General features: G+C 37.4%; 2 protein-coding genes and 2 non-coding genes across 4 annotated transcripts in view; 1 reads left to right on the top strand and 3 right to left on the bottom strand.

Moving 5' to 3' along the window:
• LOC6541456 (semaphorin-1A) overlaps positions 1-6,293 on the bottom strand; it is a 126,361-nt gene extending 120,068 nt beyond the window's left edge. Inside the window, exon 1 of the mRNA XM_001969186.3 lies at positions 5,953-6,293. The gene's annotated coding sequence lies outside the window, so the exon portion shown is untranslated. The remainder of the gene's footprint in view (positions 1-5,952) is intronic.
• A 326-nt stretch (positions 6,294-6,619) lies between these two features.
• Trnad-guc lies at positions 6,620-6,691 on the bottom strand. The gene has a single exon. It is a non-coding gene; the product is annotated as a tRNA-Asp (tRNA).
• Positions 6,692-6,822: 131 nt separating this feature from the next.
• On the top strand, positions 6,823-6,894 carry Trnad-guc. Its single transcript has one exon. It is a non-coding gene; the product is annotated as a tRNA-Asp (tRNA).
• Positions 6,895-6,913: 19 nt separating this feature from the next.
• LOC6542157 lies at positions 6,914-21,983 on the bottom strand. Its single transcript, XM_001969185.3, has 6 exons — positions 21,728-21,983; positions 12,642-12,809; positions 12,453-12,514; positions 11,658-11,835; positions 11,263-11,495; positions 6,914-8,041 (listed from the first exon to the last, which is right to left on the bottom strand). The coding sequence occupies exons 2-6, from the start codon at positions 12,659-12,661 to the stop codon at positions 7,260-7,262; spliced, it is 1,275 nt and encodes a 424-aa protein (XP_001969221.1). The 5' UTR covers positions 12,662-12,809; positions 21,728-21,983; the 3' UTR covers positions 6,914-7,259.
• Between the last annotated feature and the right edge of the window lie 230 nt (positions 21,984-22,213).

Here is a 22,213-nt window from a genome sequence, read left to right as displayed (position 1 = left end):
TGCAGATTTTAATAAAAACGTTATGCTATTTTCTTGCCAATAGAAGATAAATCATGATTCCGCTAAATTGGATAAAACAGAAGAAGAAGCGAGTGGAATGTAGGGCATGGAGAGAAAAAGAGTTGAAATAACATTTTAGACTCGTGTATCTTGATTAGTACAAAACGCCCACAGCGCAGATCTGGAAAAACGAAACGAATTCAGTTTTTCCTTATTTTTCCCTCTATGTGTTGTTGGCTATAAATTCTGGTAAAGGCAACTCCAGCTGCACTGCGTATTAGTCAGATTAGAGCGGCAACAAAATAGGAAAAACATCACTAGCTACAGATACAAATGCATAGGACCAACGAGCGAGATTTAGGCCGTAAAATAATTCATGAATTTATTGAAATTTATTAGCATAAGCATGGGGACCATTTGCTGGTTGGAATATCCAGAAGAAGTATCTCATGGATGCGACGCTACACTTTTTGCTCTTATTGCCAACTTGCAGTCTGGGCGATTCGATGAAATCGTAGAAATTGAATTGAATCGCTTTGGAGTTGGGGGCAAATGGCGAATGGCAAATGGCAAATAGCAAATGGCAAACGATATGCGTATCAATGGATAACAAAGCGAGGAAAAATTGTATCGCTAGACAACAGCATAGCATCAGTAGACAACTTATACAAATAGCAAGCATGGCAAAAGAAGAAAAACAGTCCAAAGGCTAACAAAACACCCAACTGAGAACCAGTTGGCTAGTCGGAAAGAATTTGAGTTCGGTCAGTGATGATTATTTGGTTCACTTCTATTTGCTTTTACATTTAAGTCACCCAAAATATTATAACCACTTAAATATACATTTTAATAAACAAACCGATTAAGGTTTATTTACAAATTGTTTCATAATAATCCTATAGTAATTTATCAGTTTGGAAATCAAAAGTATTTCATTTTTGTAAATTTATTTATGGGTTAAATATCAGTGTTTCTGACTTTTGCGGGACAGCTCAGTTTGAATTTGCCTGTGAATCTATCTATATGTTAGTCTGCTCATTCAATTTCTTTGGTAGTGATAACTTACTGCACGACTTTGGCATTTCTAGTTTTGCTTGGTGGGAAGATAGGGGATTTCCACCACCCACAGCGCTCAGCACCCGCACATTTAACTGAAATGTAACTTTTCCTTCCGAGGCGCTGTTGTTGTTGCGCTTTTCCTTGGCTCTTTTCTTCTACACATATTTGTGTATCTTGAACGCGTTTCGTTGTATCTACTTAAGGCAGCTTAAATATTTGTGTAACACAATACAAAACATACGGGCTTCTTTGGTTATACTTAGATACATAGATTAGATACTTGGCTAGGAAAATGTGAAATGGGTCTGGGAGTGGCGAAGGAGGTTAAATGCCAGAAGTCCGCAGTCATCTAAACCACAGACGAAGCTCACCCGCCATTGCACAATGGGAGGCAAATGAAATTTATTAAAAAAATATATAATTAATAAATGCTTGGAAACTGTATGAAGAGCAACCGTATCTAAACTACGAATTCAACAGGGCATTTGAGGAAAACCATCAATTGTATCTCAATTCTTATCAGATACAGATATGCCGTTTACCATAAGAGAGGGAATCAAATTACCATAAGAACTTGGAATAACATTTCAAGAAGTGACCATTTACAAAAATGAAAGATTATGGGAAATACAACTGGAGCTACAAAGTCCCATTAGGCTAATCTCAGCGGATTAGCGTAGATGGCTCTCTGTTAAATTCCTAAATATGCAAGCGATTAAAAGATTAAAGCTATCAAAAACGACGACGAAGACCATTTCTTCAATCAAAAGTGCATCTCAGAACGAGAGTAAAAAAGAGGGAATCACAGATAGGAAAAGAACAGATTACAGCTGTGAAATCGGTTAGGTAATGCAGACAAAAATGCGGGTGAAGCAGAACTAAATCGGATTCCCGGGTCGAATACATGTTGTTCTGATTTTTCTGCTCGCATGCCAATGAGTAGGCGCCTAAAGGATTGAGCACATAAAAGATACTCCATATGAAGTGTTTGCAGTTTACGATTTCAATTTCAATCGAAACTAATGAAAACATCTGATATCCAACATAGGAAAACCTCTTTTGGGTATTTAAACACATAAAGTTGTAGTTACTTAAACACAACCAAAGAACTTTGCTAAGAAATTGTTCAAACTGGCATCCTCATTAATTTACTTAATAGCTACCACACTTTTATCAACATTTTCAAATCACTAGTTGTCCGTGTCCCGTTTGTGTGGTTTCCACTGTAGCCGTATCTTAAGTGTTCGGTTCGCCTTTGTTTTTCCGACTGTCCAATCATCTGCTCCACTGTGCGGGTATCAGCGTGCTTTGTTTACATTTCAAATGGAAATTGCTCCGCTTTGTATCTCTGTCTGAGCTCCGATATCTCCTGCTGTGTGGCCGAGTGTATATCTGTCTGCAAAAGTGCATTCCAACCATTTTCGGTTCGTCCTAATGAGTCTCGTCCCATACCCACACCCTTCGCACCCACGCAGTCGTGTGTGCGGCGTACGCAAATATCGAGAACGGCTTTTGTTGACCCCTTCCAAGGCATGTCCTTTCTTATCCTAGAACGTGGCCAAAGGACAATACGTGTGCTAAATATAGATATTCCCCGGCACGACCGATGTGCATCCGCTTAGCCCATAACGAGATCAGTGTTAATGAAATTTCTAACTCCCAAAGTACATATGTGCATTTGTATCTCGCTTTAAATACGTTCTGATTTTCCATCAAATTAACTTCACCATTTCCTGCGATTAATCTTAATCGAAACTTCACTTCCGTTAATTGAGAATTATAAGCATTATGCTAAATGACTTAATAAAATAAGATAAATATTTCAGTGCTTACCTTTCCAAAAACTGTCCTATTGAATCCAAAACTTTTGTTCAAAAGTTGAAACTCCTTGGACGTTGGGATCCAAAATATTCGGAAGATTACGCAATTGATTAGTCCCAGCGAGTCCTGCTTATCGCTTGTTTGCTGACATTGATCGATTGATTGGGTTGTTGTTGTAGTTGTTGTTGTCGTTGTTGTTGTGGCCGTTCTGATAGCTCGATTATCGATTCGCACACACAGACTGGTGAATTTGAATTTTTTGATTCGCACCGATCGCTTGTCGTACTTAAACAAATTATAGACACTTACACGAGACAACACCGAAGAACACAAATTTGTTATATTTACTTTATACGCAGATTAATGCCAGCGGACGACGATGAATAATAGGATAACAGCAAGAACAACAACAACGATGCACGACGACGACGACGACAAATATTGTACATATGTACAGAGGATACAAGGACTCACGCACACAGATGCAGACGCAGATGCACGGGCGCGATAACGGTTATATCGGATATATGAACGGGCGAAACGGCAAAGTGGGGAGGGGCGGGGCGATTCGGTGCGGTGCAGGAGTCGAATTAACGCGACGGCGATTATCCGTTAACGGTACCGGTTCTTCATGCGATAAGTAGGCTATGAATGCGTTTTCTGAGCATATTTCCTTGGTTTATTCGTTATTCGTTTCTTTATTCAATTTCGCCTTATTCACTTTGTTTCTGGCTTAAATACTGTGGGGATGGAAGCAGGAGAACTGGATTAGATTTCAGTTCCTTAAGCAAAAGTTATGGCCGCAGAGAGGGCTTATCTTGAACATCCATTTCTGGCAGAGATCCACGTCTCACAGAAATGGCACAGCCCTATTTAAATTAAAATCCATTTTTTTTAATTTAGTAAACTTTTTAACTAAGAACGCTGGGTAAAATCAATTCAAATCGTTTTTCCTAACAAAAACCTATTAAAAATCCCGTGTAATTTACAATTTCTTCTCTTCTCCCTGGTTAATTTCTTATTTTGACAACAGTACTTTAGTTTTTTTTCGGTTGGCAACGCGCTGCGGGCAAAGGACAACGACTGCAGAGAGATGCGAATGGGGGGCACAAGGCAGAGCCGAAAAACATTATGCGGGGGGTGTGTATGGGGAGAAGAATAAGAGAGAGCTGCTCGCTCTCTCACTTTCTCTCTGAGTCGGTGTGTGGCCAATTTGAAACGCGCGAGAATGAAATGCAGCGAAACGAATGGTGTGCACAAAACGTGGCCAGGAAAATAGAGAAATAAACAAAATATAAAAAGGATAATCCAGCCAGGGAGGGTGAGTTAGAGAGAGCAAGAGAGTGACAGAACCGTTCCATTGCCAAAACGTACACAAAACAGAATACAAAAGCCTGGCTCTCCTTCCAACTCTCTCGCCCTCTCGCTCACACCCGCTGGATGGGTGCGCGCCAGGCGAAAAATCAATGAAAAATATGTGGAAAAATTGCCGAAATTGTATATTTTTTTGATTCGCTGCGCTGCGGCCTAAACTTTGGGTGAAGCACAGTTTTCGTAATTATGTTTTTCTAATATGCCACAATATTCCAATTTTGTTGCGATTGCCAATTGCAATTGGGCAATTTTCGGCTTTATTATTGTTGCACACACGCACTCACACTAGCACTCGATTGCACATGTTTCTAAATTGAGCAATTACCAATTTATTAATTAATGTACACAATGGACAAATCACTTTTCACAATTGCGCGACACAAAGGTTGCGGTGCTGGAATTTGTTTATCAACGCGACAGATGCAGAGATATCCTCGGCGAATTTACGAAAATTAACAAGAAAATATCTTGAAAAATAATATTTATACAAGAAACCAAATTTCGTTATTTGCTGCGTTTTTCCGGCGATTTATCCAATATTTTTGTTTATTTATTAATGCTGTTCTCAGATATTTTCCAACCGGAGCAACGCGCTGCAGCAGCGCGGGCGTTAAATTTTCGAATGAAAAGAGAACTCGCACGAAGAGAGATGGCACTTTCTCTGGCGCTAGTGCATTGTTGCGCGTTAGTGTGTTTCTTGCAGGTAAATGAAAAGCAGCGAACGGTCACTTTTTTGGTTCGACGTCAAACATGTCCACTCTCTTTTGCTCTCTCTTAACAGCTGGTCAGCACACAAATATACAAATTAAAAAAAAAAAAGACAATAAGGAAATTATTATATTGACCTAAATATAAAAACTGAGAGTAAAAAAAAATGTAAGATCATAATAATACAAATTGCAAGTAAGCATAATTTTGTTAATATTACCGTTAAAATTAATATTTGTTGTTAATAAAACAAATTATTTATATGGGCATTCTAAAAATTATAAAAAAAATTATACAAAAATGTTTTAAAATTACTCAAACTAGTATGGAAACTAGTGTCGGATACTATGGAAACCCCAGAACTCTTTTATTTATTCACTCAAAAATTAATAATAGGTTGTTTGCACAAAGTAAAGTTCATTATTTTAGAAAAATCGAGGTTTTTGTGTCCCTCATCAGGAACAGGGCTTAAGAGAAATTTCAAAACGAAAGGCTCTCTTCAAACCTCTGCTCTCAATTTCTTTCTCCTTGTCAACTAAAACCCCCCTCACTAAAATCGGCAACTTTAAATTGTAATTCTCCTTCGCAGTACTTAAAATAATTATGTTATTGATTCTTGAAAATCATAAACATTTAAAAGTAAAATTAAAATACTATTGAAAAAACAGTTTCTAGAACGCTCTTAACTTTAAATAGAAAATTGAAATAGTGTTTATGAAAGTTCCATCGTTCCCCTCTCAGTGGGCGGGTGCGACTGCGCGTGTCAAGGGCGTTTGTGTACGAATTTTTTATAGCAACGAACTGGGGGCACGTGCAGAAATAATATAAATAAAATAAAATATAATAAAAGGTTTAACACTAATATTTTCGGAAAAATGTGTTAATCACTAATCATAGTTTCAAAGATTCACGAATAATTTGTAAGCATTACTTTTAAGCCTATAATATTCCAAAACAACATTAGTGGAGTACCGGCTTTCAATGTGGTACCTAACGGAAACCTGGAAACTCTGTTTTTTCGGATTTGGCTCTCCCTTAAAAGTTGCGCTCTCTGTTTTGCCGGCCGTTTATATGTATTGCTTTATTTATAATTTACAATTTAACTAATTCACGCGCACAAGCATTTGTTCATATTTGTTTAATTCACAACTTAAATAAAAAGTAGGGCACTCCACGCAATTTATTGTTTATGTTTTAGAAGAGCACCTCACAAATAAAACAATACGAATGTTTTTTTGTACAAACACACACCAATACGAATGAAAACTGGTCGTCTAGCGTTGCCAGTGAGACTTTCTACTACCAGCGTTGCCATTTTGGATGCTGAGCTGAATGGGTGGTTCGGTTTTCAGTTACTCCGTAAATAAACTTTTTTACTCTTAAAGAGCAAAATATATTTAGCAATTAACTATTTATTCATATATAGATTATTATTGTTTTATCAAGATTTTTAATCGATATATGGTGAAGTATTTTGATCGAAATTCGTCATTCTAAACCATTATGCATTACATATTCTGAAAGTACAATTTTGTAAAAATTTAAAAAACGGCAAGGGCCTATTTATTTATTTGAAGTTTCTGTTTAATAAGTACTTATATAAATATAAATGCACTTGCATACAAAAAGTTATAAAGGGCAAAATAATTATACACCTCTCCCCGACGGGGAATTGAACCCCGGTCTCCCGCGTGACAGGCGGGGATACTAACCACTATACTATCGAGGATGTTGTTTGCGCTGTGTCAAACAATCATCTTTACATCTGTCTTCTGAGTAAAAATGTGAAACAAACGAAATTGAAACGAACATGCACACTGCGTAAACGCAAACAGCGAATTGGACACCACGTCTTCAACATCCTCGATAGTATAGTGGTTAGTATCCCCGCCTGTCACGCGGGAGACCGGGGTTCAATTCCCCGTCGGGGAGAGATGTGAAATCTTTTTTTTCTCAATTATGGTTTATTTTTAATAGAATTATGAATATACATAGATGATAGATAGATGTCGCCTAGCTACAAATATTATGATATATGTTAGATTTCCATTTAATTTTTTAAAGATTTATTGGATATAATCCTTTCTCGTTTTTTTGTGTGGTAAAATACAATTTATTTTGTAATATCAACAAGTAACTCAATAAAACGTACATCTGAATACTGCGGAATTGTTGGACAGGTCATTGCTTGGAAGGTAATACACAAAACGCATAAGCAGGTACTAAAGGCTAATACATTTTAAACATTAAAAACTTGGACAATGTGGTTAACAAACTTATGTATATCTGGAGAGCGACTAGTCAACCTGCTTGCCTTCGTCGCGATTTCGTTTGAAGGACACGGAATGGATAAGTAGGGGCGGTAGATTTCCGCGCAGCATCTGGAGTCGTTTGCTCTTCTCCTTCTCTGGGCGACGCAGCTCGTCCTTGGAGGATCCGGGCGAGGCAGAGGACGAGGCCATCGATGGCGACATGGATGCCAATGAACTGGCGCCGGGCAGGACTTCAGAGCTCTGGGTCAATAGCATCGCAGATCGACGGAAGTAGCGGGGCATGGAGTAATCATCTTGCGTGGCCCGTGCAGCATTTGCCGTCTGAATGGAGTAGAGGCTCTGTGATACCCTGTACTTCTCGATGGTGGGCGTGTCCTCGTAGTTCTTCGGCAGATTACTAAACGATATCGATGGCACCTCCGGTGTCATGCTAATCTGGCTGCTTCCGGTCATCGTACCGCTTATGGAGAATATATCCGTCTCACTGGCCGACGAGCGCACATTCATGTGCGGAACGCTCTTGGCGGATCGCAGGATCCGTTTGGGCGTGGTGGTCAGGCCACTGGGATTGGCCAGCAGATGGGGATGCCGGTCGATGAGTCGAGGTCGTAGCACCACCTCCTCCATGCCCTCATCCTCCTCCTCATCGGCCTTGTCGTCCTCCTTCTCCTCCTCGGCAATGGCCTCGAACTTTTTGGGAGTAAGGGTCGATTGGCTACCCGACGGCGAGCATTCGGCGGAACTGGGAGCCAAGGTGAAGGTGATACGCTTCTCCGCCGATCCTGTTCTCGCATCAGTGGCATCTCCTGCAAAAAGAAGGCACGATCGTCTTAAAAAAGTGTTAGGCACTTGCAAAATCCTATCCATACAATAAATATATACTTATTTAACTTGGAGACATTGTCCCGATTTAAATGTACCCTAATTAGCGAACTGTCAGAAAGAACATTATTATCTTTGTAAGGCCTCAGTTATATCAAGTTCTCTGAAAGAGTTGGAAAAGTAGATGACAACCAAGACGCATAAAAGGTTGGCAAACAAGATAAGGGCTGAGTTCATGGCAGATAGGAAAGATATTTGCAGATAATAATAAGTAGCCCTCGACTGTGGCTAAAATTAAAATTTAAGAGCCTGAATTCGCTAGTTACTATGATAGAAGTAATAGATTTTTAAGCTTACTTGCCTTATTTTGCCTTCATTTTCAGTACTTTCAAGATTTGAACATTAAATTTGACTTTTTAAAGTGTTTTTCACTACAAATACCAATTGTACATTCAAACATTAAGTGAATAAAGTCGCACGATTTTCTTATCAGTATTATATATAGTAATCATTCTGATTCAGTCAATATTTGCAATGAAAACAATTTTTCTTATTTGGATAACTAGAATGCGCTTTGAAGGCAACCCATTGTCAAATACCAACTTAGTAAAGTCAGCTTCCTTATGTATTTGTGAACATAAATGAAAAGTAAGATTACATTTAGCTACAGTTCAAAATTGTTCTCAATATATTATGTAAAAAATTAGATTCTTATGAAATAGTTTAATTTACTCATTACTAATTCTTAATCGAAAACTAATTAGATCATATTTCGGAAAAGCAAAAGGTATTATACGCTACAAGATGACGTATGATGGTGTTTTAAGTATCGTCAAGCCCCCGACAATGAACGTCAGCTTTATAAGGTAAAAGGGGCTGACGAAATAATATAATGTAGATGGAGAAATACCCACAACAAAGAACCTACAAATGTACAGGAGCCCTCGACTGGAAGCGGAAAAATCATCCAAAATCAGTGACAGAACGTGATGACTACGTGAATATAGTTAAGATATCATACACACGTATAACAATATAATTTACAAGTGTAAATAAAAATACAGTACATAAAACTTGCATGCCAATTCTCCGAAATTGGGGTATCAATTGTATATTGTTCCATTTTGCACTGATTGTTGTAAATGTTTTGTTATATATCGAAACGAAACCTGAGATTATTCGGACATACAACTAATTAAACACGATTTGTTAAGTATTGATGCATGCAACAACTGCTGTTTAAATATTAAAACCTACTCTCTTTGAAATGGAAACGATCAATAATATATCGAGATAAATAAAAATTTCATACATTAAACATACAAATTATTAACTTCGATTTCATTTTCTATAGAGATAACCGTGTTCAAGTGCTGATAAGTGTTTTTAATGAAACTAAACAATAAACGATGATACATATAAATTTCTTTCTTTTTTGTTAGAGTTCTATAGAATGAAATGACAAGCCCCACACATCTACAAAATTGACGGTTTCTCTGCACCTTTACTTTTATCAGCTGAGGAAAAGCTGAGGAATCGATCGTTAGCATGCAAAAACTGATTACCAGCTCGAGTCTCTTATCTATTAAAAAAAATACACCTATAAATGTATTTTTGTTGATATATGTACATAAATGGGCAAACATATTCATATTGCCTGGGTGTTTATTTGCTGTTAACACTCTTTTATGGTCTCGATAAGAAAATCGAAATTTGACTAATTGGGTTCGGTTCGTTTTGCTGATGGAATCGGCTTGGTGGAATAATTCTGGCGCAGTGATTAACCAATTTGCCAATATTGCAATAAATCAGTGGCCCGGCCTAATAGCCCATTAAATCATCTACAATTGGCTATGGTTTTATCTTTCTTCCCAAATGAGATCAAATGTGTGACGTACAGCAAATATTATCTTCTTATTTTTTAACTCCAGTTGGAACCGGCACCTTAAGGTGCTGTCTGCGTCATCGAGAAATAAAATTGTTAATTAAATCTGGCTTCAGATCCAGATTTGTTCTTTTCCGCGCTTCCTCGTTGAGATATTAATGAATGAATATTTTTTGAAGCTAAATGGGGTTAATGGTTTGAGAGGCAAGCCTGCGGAAAAATTTCGACTGCAAAATTATAATAATTGTTTTAGCAAATATGACATATGATGCTGATGAAAACTCGTTCAAATATTGTTTATGCGTTTTTTAGATTCCCTTTTAATTTTAATTTCCGTTTGAAATGTGATTATAAGCCCACACAATTTCAATTTAAGTTTCCGTTTGAAATGTGATTATGAGCCCACACTATTTTAGCTTAACTTTCCGCTTGAAAAGTGATTACTAGCCCAGACTAAACTTCCTTTGACGGCTTTTGTTAACGAATGATTTTCGAAGTTACTCAGTGAAATCATTGCAACCACTTCTGAGAAATCTCTCTACAAGCTGAACGTTTGGAATGTGAATATGTTTGACTAAGCGATCCCAGCTCAGTCCCTTGCAATTAGCAAAAGCTGAGTAATGCAAACTTGACAAACAAAGCAATTGTTCTGAGTGCACAAAGTAATTTGCTGAAATGCTGGTAAACGCGATTTAAAGGCACGATGATGTGTTTATCAGAACTTTGGCCTAAAGATAAAGTCAATCGATCAGTTTGAATAAAACATTTCAGAATGTGTAACACCCTATATTTCAAATGTGGAGGAGCGCATAAGTGAAACCCAAGCGAAATTTTTGTTTTAAAACTTTATGAAAATCATACTGTTTGCTATTGGTCACTTAGGACTAAACAATTACAAGGTCCAACAATTAAGACTTAAATAGTAAACGTTTAAGTTAACTTAAGTTAGGCTACTTAGGAGTATAGATAATACTAAATGCCAGCCACACTGGCCTTGCTGTCTCTTTCGAATATTTTGTTGCGTTGTGTATGTGCGATATGGGCCACACTTACAGCTAAATTAATTAATAATATTAAGTCACATTTTGGCGATATTGGTCACCCTCTGCGAGAGTAGTTCCTCAATCTTTGGCACAAATACTGCTAGTACCCATTGAACCCCAAAACCCATCGATGCCATCGAGTCTCAGTTCAGATAGAACTTGACCTTGGGCACACCGCTGGATACGATGCTGCTGCTGCGGGTGCTCTTGCCGCTGATTTTACCATTACCAGCACCACCCAAAAGTGGGGTGTGTGCACCACTGGGGCCATCATTACCTTCCAGACGCCGCAGCAATCGATCCTGATCGCTGAGCCGCGGTGTTGTGGGCATCTCGCGATTCGGCGAATGGATACCGGCCAGATAGGTCTTGGTGCTGATCCGATTGAGCTTGGTGGGCTGATGGTCCTGGAAGATCTGCGAGTTGGCAAACACCGCCAATATCTCCGGCCCCAAGTTGGGCACATTGATCTGCGTCTCTCGACGATAGTCCTCCTCGTGGATCTTGCCGCTAAAAGGGCCACAAAGAAAGTAGATATTGGTTATATGTATGCCAATTGATATTGCCAACAGCAAGCCAACACGAGCATGCCAATTAATCGCTAATCGCCAGCCACCCAAACAAAGTGCGAAATGCGATCTCTGTATCGGGCTTTAATCTATCTATTAGTACCTCATTAGGCTCAGGCCCAAGCTCGAGTTGCCCTGCCTCATTTGCGGCTGATCGCAAATCGGCTGGGGCACCGTCAGCGAATTATTATTATCAGCCGATGTCGGCTGCATGCGTCCAATAATCTGGCCATTCTTCCTGGATGCCAAGTAGTCCTCGTCCTCCTCGGGATTGTAGTTGGCTAAAGGGGCAAGGAGGCGAAGGAATTAGTAAACGAAATAAACAAATAATCGTACAAACAAATTTGTTCTGGAAACTTCCAAGTCCTCACTTCTTACGTTACATTTCCAAACACATAGCGAGAAATCTAATTTGATCGATTTAAGCCTAACTGTACCACTCTATGAACATTCGCTCGTTAAATTATTTTTAATACATTTTAATACATTGCATAATGTAAAATAACAAAATTGTTCTTGCCATTCCATGTATGTATGTATGTATATATATAAATATATGTATGTAAACAAAACTTTGCGAAGTTTACTAAGGCGAAACTTTTTAAGATACCCTACATGCAAGTTTGGCACACAAAAAATGCCATAAAACTGATTTATCTGCTTGTGTTTCATTTTTTTTTCCTTTTACGTACTCGTACTCGATTCCAAATGCCAAACACGTTAAATCGCGCAAAATCGCCGTAGCATTGTGCGTTTCAAGATCTTATTAGTTTCTTGTGCGAGTGCCGCGCGCGAAGAGAGTGAGTATTTGAGTGGCGGTAGCCGAACTACTCAATTCAAGTAATCGTAACCAGCATATCCGTCAACTGCCCCCAATCAAAGTAGCTCGAAAACTCACCGATGGATTCGTCGTAGCAGAAACGCTCCTCGAAGCAATTCCAGTAGAAATCCTCCCAGCAGCTACAAATGAAAATGGGAAAGAAGGCGATTCGGAATGTGTTAGCCAAGTGAATTGTTGGCTCGAATGCGGAGCAAGTTGGTAAGCGAGAAGGGGGGTTGGGGGAGAAAATTCATAGCGTTTACTCACTTTTGACAGCAGCGGCACATTTTGTTGTTGACTCCCCACTGCTCTTCCTCTTCCTCTTGCTTTCTTGACTTTTTTTTTTGCTCTTCGCCCGAACAAAAAAAATGAAGAGAATCCGAGTCCGATAATCGTTTTTGTGTTGTAACAATTGCTTTGATTAATTTATGATTTCTGTTTGGGAATAATAAATTAAATTCGGATTTGTGCGACGACGACGAGTTATGTTGTTATTGTTTTTGGTGTTTCTCTGCGGAGGAACGTGCGGTGCGTGCGACTCGTTCCAGAAATTTTTTTTCAGTGGCGAGCGGTGAGCGTGTGGAAACTGCTTTTATCGGCACATGAAGTGGCCCCAAATCGCGCTCTGATGGCGCTCTCCACCCGCTCTCGACTCTACACTGAGGGAAACAGCCTGCCAAATTTCAAGAAATTCGTTTTGCATATCCCAGTACATCTTTAATATATTGAAGGGGTGCATTTACACTAAATATATATTCTTAGAAATATATTTTTACATAAAACTTCTAGAAGTTGGCCTTTGTTATTAGGAAGAAGAATTTATTTATTTGAATTGAAGCGTAGCTCAAATAGTCTCGTTTCACCAAAATATTGCTCATACGACACGTATACCATGTAGAACCAGAACCAAATGTAGTAAATTCCCAACAATGCCTAATTTATTTGAATATGTCTAAATTCGTTTCGTTGTTCGTTATGTAATATATTTTATTAAAATATTTTATTGTTTAATGAGAATATTTTCTTATTGGCATTTTTTAGAGTGTACGTGTGTGTGATAAAAGTGAGTAAATTTGAGAGAGCTACTGGAGAAGGCTCTCTCTCACCCACTTTATGAACTCCTCTCTCTGGAGGTGGAGTCATGGGAGGAGGTGGTGGGCAAGGGCAGAGGCAGTTTCAGAGAGCCGTTGATCGATCGCGCATGATAGATTACTGCCAGAGAGTGATGATTTTGCGACAATTTTTAACTATTTTAGGCGCTCTCCCGATTAAACAGCGCCAACTCTCTACTTTTCTCGCTCTCTTGTGCACCGTGGGTCAGGTGGCGAGGCGCGTCCCCAACATTATCAGATTAAATTTGCAAGAATATTTAATAATTTATGACCATCCGTTATCGCATTCTATGCCGTTCAGTTTAAATTCCGCTCGCTTTATTTCGCAGACATTCAAGTTGCTGAGCGCGCAGTTTGTACACGGTGTTAATTTCAATAATATTTATAAAGAAAAACCTATGAAATGGAACTGTTGAATGCATTGCCTAAGTCTGCATAGCTAAATAAGCAACAAAAATACAACAATTTAAATCAAAATCCCTGATTTAAAATGAATGTGCAATAGGCAGACATGGAATAATTTTATTCAATGTGGCCTAGTCTCGTGCCACTGTAACCTGTTGCTGTATTGTGACACCTGCTCGAGCCTTGCACTTCTGTCTGTGTGTGTGCGTGTGTGTGGGCGTGTGTTGGTGGAGTAATTGAAACTTTTTAAACTTGCACCGCGCACACGAAGATAACCTAGCTACACATGTACTCGTGTTTGCCCGCCTGAGTTTACTTAACGCTTTGGACGATAAGCGCTTCTGCAAATTGAGGCCACATTCTCTGCACAGGTGGTTGGGTGCCGGGGGGTGGAGGGTGGGTATCCATCCAAGGTTCCCCAATAAGCATACTTTTAGGCTGTCGAAATATCTCCTTTACTCCCTTTCAACCTTCGCCTCTTTGTTATCTGAGTTTTCTGTTCTCTACAATCTTATCAATAGATTGCAAATTTGTAAAGTCATATCAATAGATTATTAAGTCAGTTTTGTAAAGTCTTATTAAACGATTGCTAATTGAATTTAAACGAGTTGATAACGACAACTCCGAAAACAAAGTTCAACAAACTGAACCGTAAGCCCAAGTGATTTAGTTCAGATTTACTATTACTATATACTATATACTATTAAATTATAAAATAGTTTCTATTATCTATATATCTCTATAAATCTGCATTCAAATTTAGAAATATATTTTTTTTTCAATTTTTTTGTCATTTTTCTGATGTATGATGTTGTAGAAATTGAGAAAAATTAAAAAATGCCCCAAGGCTGAAGTTCTAAACTCCATAACTCCACTTATCTTAATCGGATTTTGAAGTGGCATACCTCTAAATGTTTCTGGCGCAATTCTCTACAAATCTGCATTCAAATTTAGAAATATATTTTTTTTCAATTTTTTTGTCATTTTTCTGATGTATGATGTTGTAGAAATTGTGAAAATTAAAAAATGCCCCAAGGCTGAAGTTCAAAACTCCATAACTTCACTTATCTTAATCGGATTTTGAAGTGGCATACCTCTAAATGTTTCTGGCGCAATGCTCTACAAATTTGCATTCAAATTTAGAAATATATTTTTTTTTCAATTTTTTTGTCATTTTTCTGATGTATGATGTTGTAGAAATTGAGAAAAATTAAAAAATGCCCCAAGGCTGAAGTTCTAAACTCCATAACTTCACTTATCTTAATCGGATTTTGAAGTGGCATACCTCTAAATGTTTCTGGCGCAATTCTCTACAAATCTGCATTCAAATTTAGAAATATATTTTTTTTCAATTTTTTTGTCATTTTTCTGATGTATGATGTAGAAATTGAGAAAAATTAAAAAATGCCCCAAGACTGAAGTTCTAAACTCCATAACTCCACTTATCTTAATCGGATTTTGAAGTGGCATACCTCTAAATGTTTCTGGCGCAATTCTCTACAAATCTGCATTCAAATTTAGAAATATATTTTTTTTCAAATTTTTTGTCATTTTTCTGATGTATGATGTTGTAGAAATTGAGAAAAATTAAAAAATGGCCCAAGGCTGAAGTTCTAAACTCCATAACTCCACTTATCTTAATCGGATTTTGAAGTGGCATACCTCTAAATGTTTCTGGCGCAATTCTCTACAAATCTGCATTCAAATTTAGAAATATATTTTTTTTCAATTTTTTTGTCATTTTTCTGATGTATGTTGTAGAAATTGAGAAAAATTAAAAAATGCCCCAAGGCTGAAGTTCTAAACTCCATAACTCCACTTATCTTAATCGGATTTTGAAGTGGCATACCTCTAAATGTTTCTGGCGCAATTCTCTACAAATCTGCATTCAAATTTAGAAATATATTTTTTTTCAATTTTTTTGTCATTTTTCTGATGTATAATGTTGTAAAAATTGGGAAAAATTAAAAAATGCCCCAAGGCTGAAGTTCTAAACTCTATAACTTCACTTATCTTAATCGGATTTTGAAGTGGCATACCTCTAAATGTTTCTGGCGCAATTCTCTATAAATCTGCATTCAAATTTAGAAATATATTTTTTTTCAATTTTTTTGTCATTTTTCTGATGTATGATGTAGAAATTGAGAAAAATTAAAAAATGCCCCAAGACTGAAGTTCTAAACTCCATAACTCCACTTATCTTAATCGGATTTTGAAGTGGCATACCTCTAAATGTTTCTGGCGCAATTCTCTACAAATCTGCATTCAAATTTAGAAATATATTTTTTTTCAAATTTTTTGTCATTTTTCTGATGTATGATGTTGTAGAAATTGAGAAAAATTAAAAAATGGCCCAAGGCTGAAGTTCTAAACTCCATAACTCCACTTATCTTAATCGGATTTTGAAGTGGCATACCTCTAAATGTTTCTGGCGCAATTCTCTACAAATCTGCATTCAAATTTAGAAATATATTTTTTTTCAATTTTTTTGTCATTTTTCTGATGTATGATGTTGTAGAAATTGCGAAAAATTAAAAAATGCCCCAAGGCTGAAGTTCTAAACTCCATAACTTCACTTATCTTAATCGGATTTTAAGGTGGCATACCTCTAAATGTTTCTGGCGCAATTCTCTATAAATCTGCATTCAAATTTAGAAATATATTTTTTTTCAATTTTTTTGTAATTTTTCTGATGTATGATGTTGTAGAAATTGAGAAAAATTAAAAAATGCCCCAAGGCTGAAGTTCTAAACTCCATAACTCCACTTATCTTAATCGGATTTTGAAGTGGCATACCTTTAAATGTTTCTGGCACAATTCTCTACAAATCTGCATTCAAATTTAGAAATATATTTTTTTTCAATTTTTTTTTTATAATTTTTGCACTTCCATTAGCTGAGTAAGAAGTAACTGATAGTCGGGGAACTCGACTGTGACATTCTATCTTGTTTTTTAATATTTTACAGCATCAAATTACATGTCAACTTCTCAATAACTACTTTCATTGCGCCGGCTTAACAAATTTGTGTTGCTCAGATCTCTTTTATTTGGTTTATCTCCAAGTTCATTCTGAGAACCTAATCTCTGAGTGCAGATAAGGTAATTCCCCGATTTCATTGCGCTTAAAGGTGTCAAGAAGCAAGACAATTGTTTGCTGGTTGTAAAGATATGTTTAATACCGAAAGAAAAGAAAATTGAAGCATTCGTGTAAACTTCTCCCGAGTTCATAGACCACAGCGAATCATGTGAGACCCAGCTGCGACAATCGATCAATTGATTGTCTTTTGATAAAGCCGTAGCTATTCATAGCATTCGGCGACAGTTGAATTGAAAAGCGCTCAACACTCATTAAAGTTCCTGCGATGACGAGGAAGGGGTTGGTAATTGAATGTCAATCAGCTGCGCTGAAATGAATGGCAGTAATTTTGTTGCTACCTTTCTGTTGTCACTGTTACTTTAAGCCGTGTAATGCAATTTGTTGATGTCTACACGTTTTATGCGTGAAACTCATTCCAACTCAAATGGCGTTATACAATACACCACGGGGGGGGTTTGAGTAATATTGGAATTTGGTAAGTTAATGGGATTTCAGAAACAAGTGAAATTTCATATAACACCATCTTCACTATGACCAAATGTCTAGACTTAAACTTGTATCTTAAATAAAACTACGAATATCAAAAATCGATTTTTCTTCCTTAAGCTAATTTTTTTTTATAAATGTTTGCGCAAATACGTTTGCATTAAACCTTAATTGTAATTATAATTTATCTTGACATAAATTTGAATTACCTTGAAACAAGTCAAACAACTTTGGCTAAAGCTAAGTGTAAAAATCATAATTTGTGGGCAAAAGCTTAGCCACTCAGTCAGCATCGACTTGCCATATATGTACATACATACATATACATACCAACCATTTTCCAAGTCATTAATTAGGGTAAACAATTAAAAAGCATTCAGCAAAAATCATTTAACTTGTCTCTGTCTTTTTAATGGGCTGTGAAAAGTTTGCGATTAATATCTCGTTAACTAAACCTGACAAAGCAATCAGAATTTTGTGGATATCTCGTTCTTTATTGTTTTACCCTGACCTTTGAACTGGCTCGAAATAGAAATGTTTCGATAATTTGACAGAAAAAATCGCATGCCGCAGTTAAAAATTTGTGAGCGAATAACTTCCGCACAGAGTGCAAAACAAATTCAGCACCAAAACTGCAAACAATAAAATTCGGATTACAATGTATAATTTCACGAGTCACTCGAGCGTTGCATGCAATGCGGTGAATTCTTTCGAACAAAATTATAATATTATAATAAAAACAAAATTGAAATTCATATGCATAACCCATTTCCACAAGTCAAATTAACTAGCGAAATCACGAGCTTTGATTGCATTATGGAACTGGAAAATCTTTAGCTAAGCGGTTTCAATTCGAAAGATTGTCTAGTAAGTTGCATCTATCACCTAATGCACTTTAATTAATTAACTTTGTATACCCCTGTCAGTCATCCCTTCACAACATCAGCCCCTCTCTTCAACCATATAAAACATTTTACGACAAAACGAGTTTTGTGGCAGTAAAAAATATATATGTACATGCCCATATACAATATAATAAACGACGAAATTAACATTATCTAGAATCTCTCACTGGAAAATCACCGAAAAGTTCATAAGCGTAAAAAGTTGGTATATTATAATTTTTGTTAATTTTTTTTGTATATCTTTATTTGCATTTCAGGAGAGAAGCATGTATTTATCTACATAGTTTTATCAACGTTAGTTGGCTTAGTAGAATTTCAATTCGAGTTCCCACTTCAATTAATTGAGCTTGGCATTGTTTGAGATATTGGCGAGGCTAAAAATGCACATATCGATATGTATGTGCATATGTAGGTATAATGAATGATTACTTATAGGGGCATTAAAAACTGTAGAGTTACTAAGTTTTTAACGAGTTTTCTAAGAATTTTTGGAAACCTTTTCAGCCACGAAATGCGTAAAAATGGGTTCCATAACAACAGCTTTTATTAACACTTTGAGACTAATATCTCAATTTACATGGCTTGCCATATAGGATATGCATTTTCCGTTTCCGAAGATCAACAGCTGATTGTTTGCTGTTGACTTTTGGATTAAATACAATGTGTAAATTACAATAACCCGTCGAGTAAAATCATTCACACGCAACGGGCATCTCCGAATTAGCCTCTACAATTGACCAGAAAGATCGAACCCAGGTGTCATTAACCGCAGCCCGACTTGCAGCTTGGATATGAACATATGCATGTATTACTCGTATGTATATAGATAGCATCGATCGGTTCATGGTAAACTAAAAGCCACAGACGACAAGTGGCGTGCATTGGCCTCGTTTCAGTTTTTAGGCTTTGACAGGCATCAGACATCAGAGACTGACTTGTATTGCGATCGAGTTGGACCTGCTGCATTGCCATCGAGTTTCACTTGGCAACCGAAAACTTTCCGCACCCCGTCGTTTTCGCAACTGCAGATCGATTCTCGAATGTTTTTTCTATATATTTAAGTTTTTAGAGCACGCGCGGGTTCTCTGTTGATCTTATAAATTAGTAAGTCAAACTCAAAGCGTAATGGAGCTCGCAAATATTTTCGATTCGTGCCTGTCGGCTCAACTTTCTGCGTTTATAGCCATTATGTTAGCATTTATACCTTTTGACGTGAAATTGAATTATATTTTCCATTAAGCTACCAGATAATTTTAAAAGCGAAGTTTGAAGTTATTCTGACCACAGATGTTTTTAATGAATGAAACCGGAATGAAATGTATAAAAATAAATACAAATTAATTGATAAGGCCAAATAAATGATTATTAAGGGATATTAAATCAGTTGAAGTCGGAAGTACACTCTTACTCTTCTAAAGACTTTTGAGGCATGAAAACCAGAAAGATTTTAAGATAATGCCATAAATTTCCCATTGAGAAATACATTTCACCTTGTTGCTCCACAACGTATACCGTAATCAATTAATACACTAAAGCAAAATTGCATTTCTTTACCTTTGTTCACAGAGATAATAGCTCCGATTACCAACAAAGGTTCCCTAAATGGTTGGCCCATTAATTGAGTGGAGAAAAAAGACCCTGAATATAAAAGTAGTTCCAGCTTAAACGGGAAATACTTTACGTGAATCTGACTCTGTTCTTCGGAATAATACAGATTCCCATGACATTACATTCCCCTTCTAAATGTGGCTAGAACGATTTTATTGTGCTTTTTTATGAATGAATGCGATTTATGTAGGCGATCCTCGTTCCATTGTGATCATTTCAGTTCCGCGATTTTGTATCTCAGGCGAGTGAGTCACAGGTGTCTCATAAGTAATATTTACTTGAATCATTCACTCAGAGCACGTCCCTCCGCCGAGATGCTTCCTTAAAATACATTTCGTGTATAGGTATATGGGCACTTATCTCGGCCAAATCCGCCTGCCAAGTATTTTGTTTGCCAGTCCATTTGCTTCAATTTTTTTTTATCAGTAATCACTTGATTGTTCATGACCATATAGCGCGAGCACTAAAGCTACGTTATAGCACTTATTTCGCATTTGACGATAATGCAAGTTCTTCTCACCACTCCGCTTGTAAGGCAAATGCAACGCCCGGTTTCGAAAGCCTGTTGACTAACTTTGATTTGAAGCGGATGGCTTTGACATGATAACAGCAGCACTTTTTCGGTTGTCTACGATTATTGATTAGATATGACATGACGAAAGGAAGAGTTTGGGAATGTTAACCAAGCGAAAAACTAATCGCTGGGATATATACAATCAATCAAAATTGTGTTGAAAAGCATGATAACCAGAAATGGCTGTGGCGATTATATATACTATACATGTTTAGTATTTCAAATGTGTTTATCTTTGCCAATGTTAGCCGACACAAATAATGTGGAGTTTTTTAATTAGAATCTAGTACTATATCGAATGTTATGAATTACTTTGTGTTTAACAGTATGACTCAATCGAAGGATTGAAGCTGCGAATACCAAGAGCCGAAATTCAATGAGTCATAAGCAAATGAATAGCTTCAAAGTCTTGTCGGTTTGTTAATTGTTTATTTGGACTCGCATCTAAAGCGCTGAAGAGGTAAAAAATTGTTTGTTTATTAGCCACATTTTATGGACGCGACACATGACGAGGCACGACAAATCAAAGTGAAATGAATCGCAAATATCTAATTGAATTTTCGCATTGCATTTGCAATGAAAACTGGCGAGCACAGACAAACACACCATGTTTTTTATAGTCGCCATATGAGTACGTATATATGTAAGTGATTCGCAGAATTCGAGAAAATCCCGGGCGTGACCAAAAACCGGAACACCAAGTAAGGTAGCAGAATCTCCCTGCAAGGCGCAAACGGTTTTTTTTCCAGAAACAGGAGGCAGACCGAGTGCAATAAACTGCAACATGAATTCTTATGCTAAATAATTGCCATCATCGAGGGGTTTTTCTTTTGTGGGAGAGGTGGGGGGAACCGAAAGGGGGTGGCTCTACTTGTTCTTGGAAAATCACGAGGCTCTGGCTCAGGGTCAACAACGTGTTGTATGGCGTATTATTGGGCTTATTTTTTATACATATTATTCTTGCCTGTGCTGGGTGTATGGGTGTACTTCAAGTGCGTTTTCAATTACAGGTTCTTAAACAGCGCGGTGTTGTTGTACTTCACTTTTTGTGTTTTGACTTTATTCCACTCTCTCACAAGATCGTTCACTGCGCAACCGGCGGCTCCTTTCAATTACTATACAACTTTCAATCAACTCCTTTTCGCAGGCACTTTCTTTTCACTCACAAGGGTTTTTGTATGCGGATCCCGTTTGCAGTTTTACAGAACCTTTGCTAAAAAAAACTGCGTCACACATGAGGCAAAACACAAAGCACTTTTTGGCAATGATCACGCTGTGCACGCGAAATTGTCGAAAAAAACACAGTGGGTAAAACGGGTAAAGCTCGCCGATCGAGCTAGCTGACATATGTAGTGCGCGCACGTCTGTCGGGTTCAACAATCGTCGGCTGACTGAATGCGAATAAGCCGGAGACAACAACTCCACCGGCCCCCGACAACAAAGCAACAACAACCACACCAGGCAGCCGCAGAGCCTCATCAAATCCGATGGAGCATAAGCTTTCGGAAGTTGTTTCAGACACGATTCGCTCGCATTGCTGATTGAAGATCTGACCTGGGTTCCGACCCGTCATTGTCGAAAATTGTAATTGATGGCCCTGCGGCTTTGAGAACGTGGCCTTGATATTGAAAATAATATTTATACAGTTACCT

This window comes from Drosophila erecta, unplaced genomic scaffold (assembly GCF_003286155.1).
Source record: "Drosophila erecta strain 14021-0224.00,06,07 unplaced genomic scaffold, DereRS2 tig00000055-arrow-pilon, whole genome shotgun sequence".
Classification (NCBI taxonomy): Eukaryota; Metazoa; Arthropoda; class Insecta; order Diptera; family Drosophilidae; genus Drosophila; species Drosophila erecta.
The sequence above is the reverse complement of the archived record's forward strand: the minus strand, read 5'-3'. Positions and strand labels throughout refer to the sequence as shown.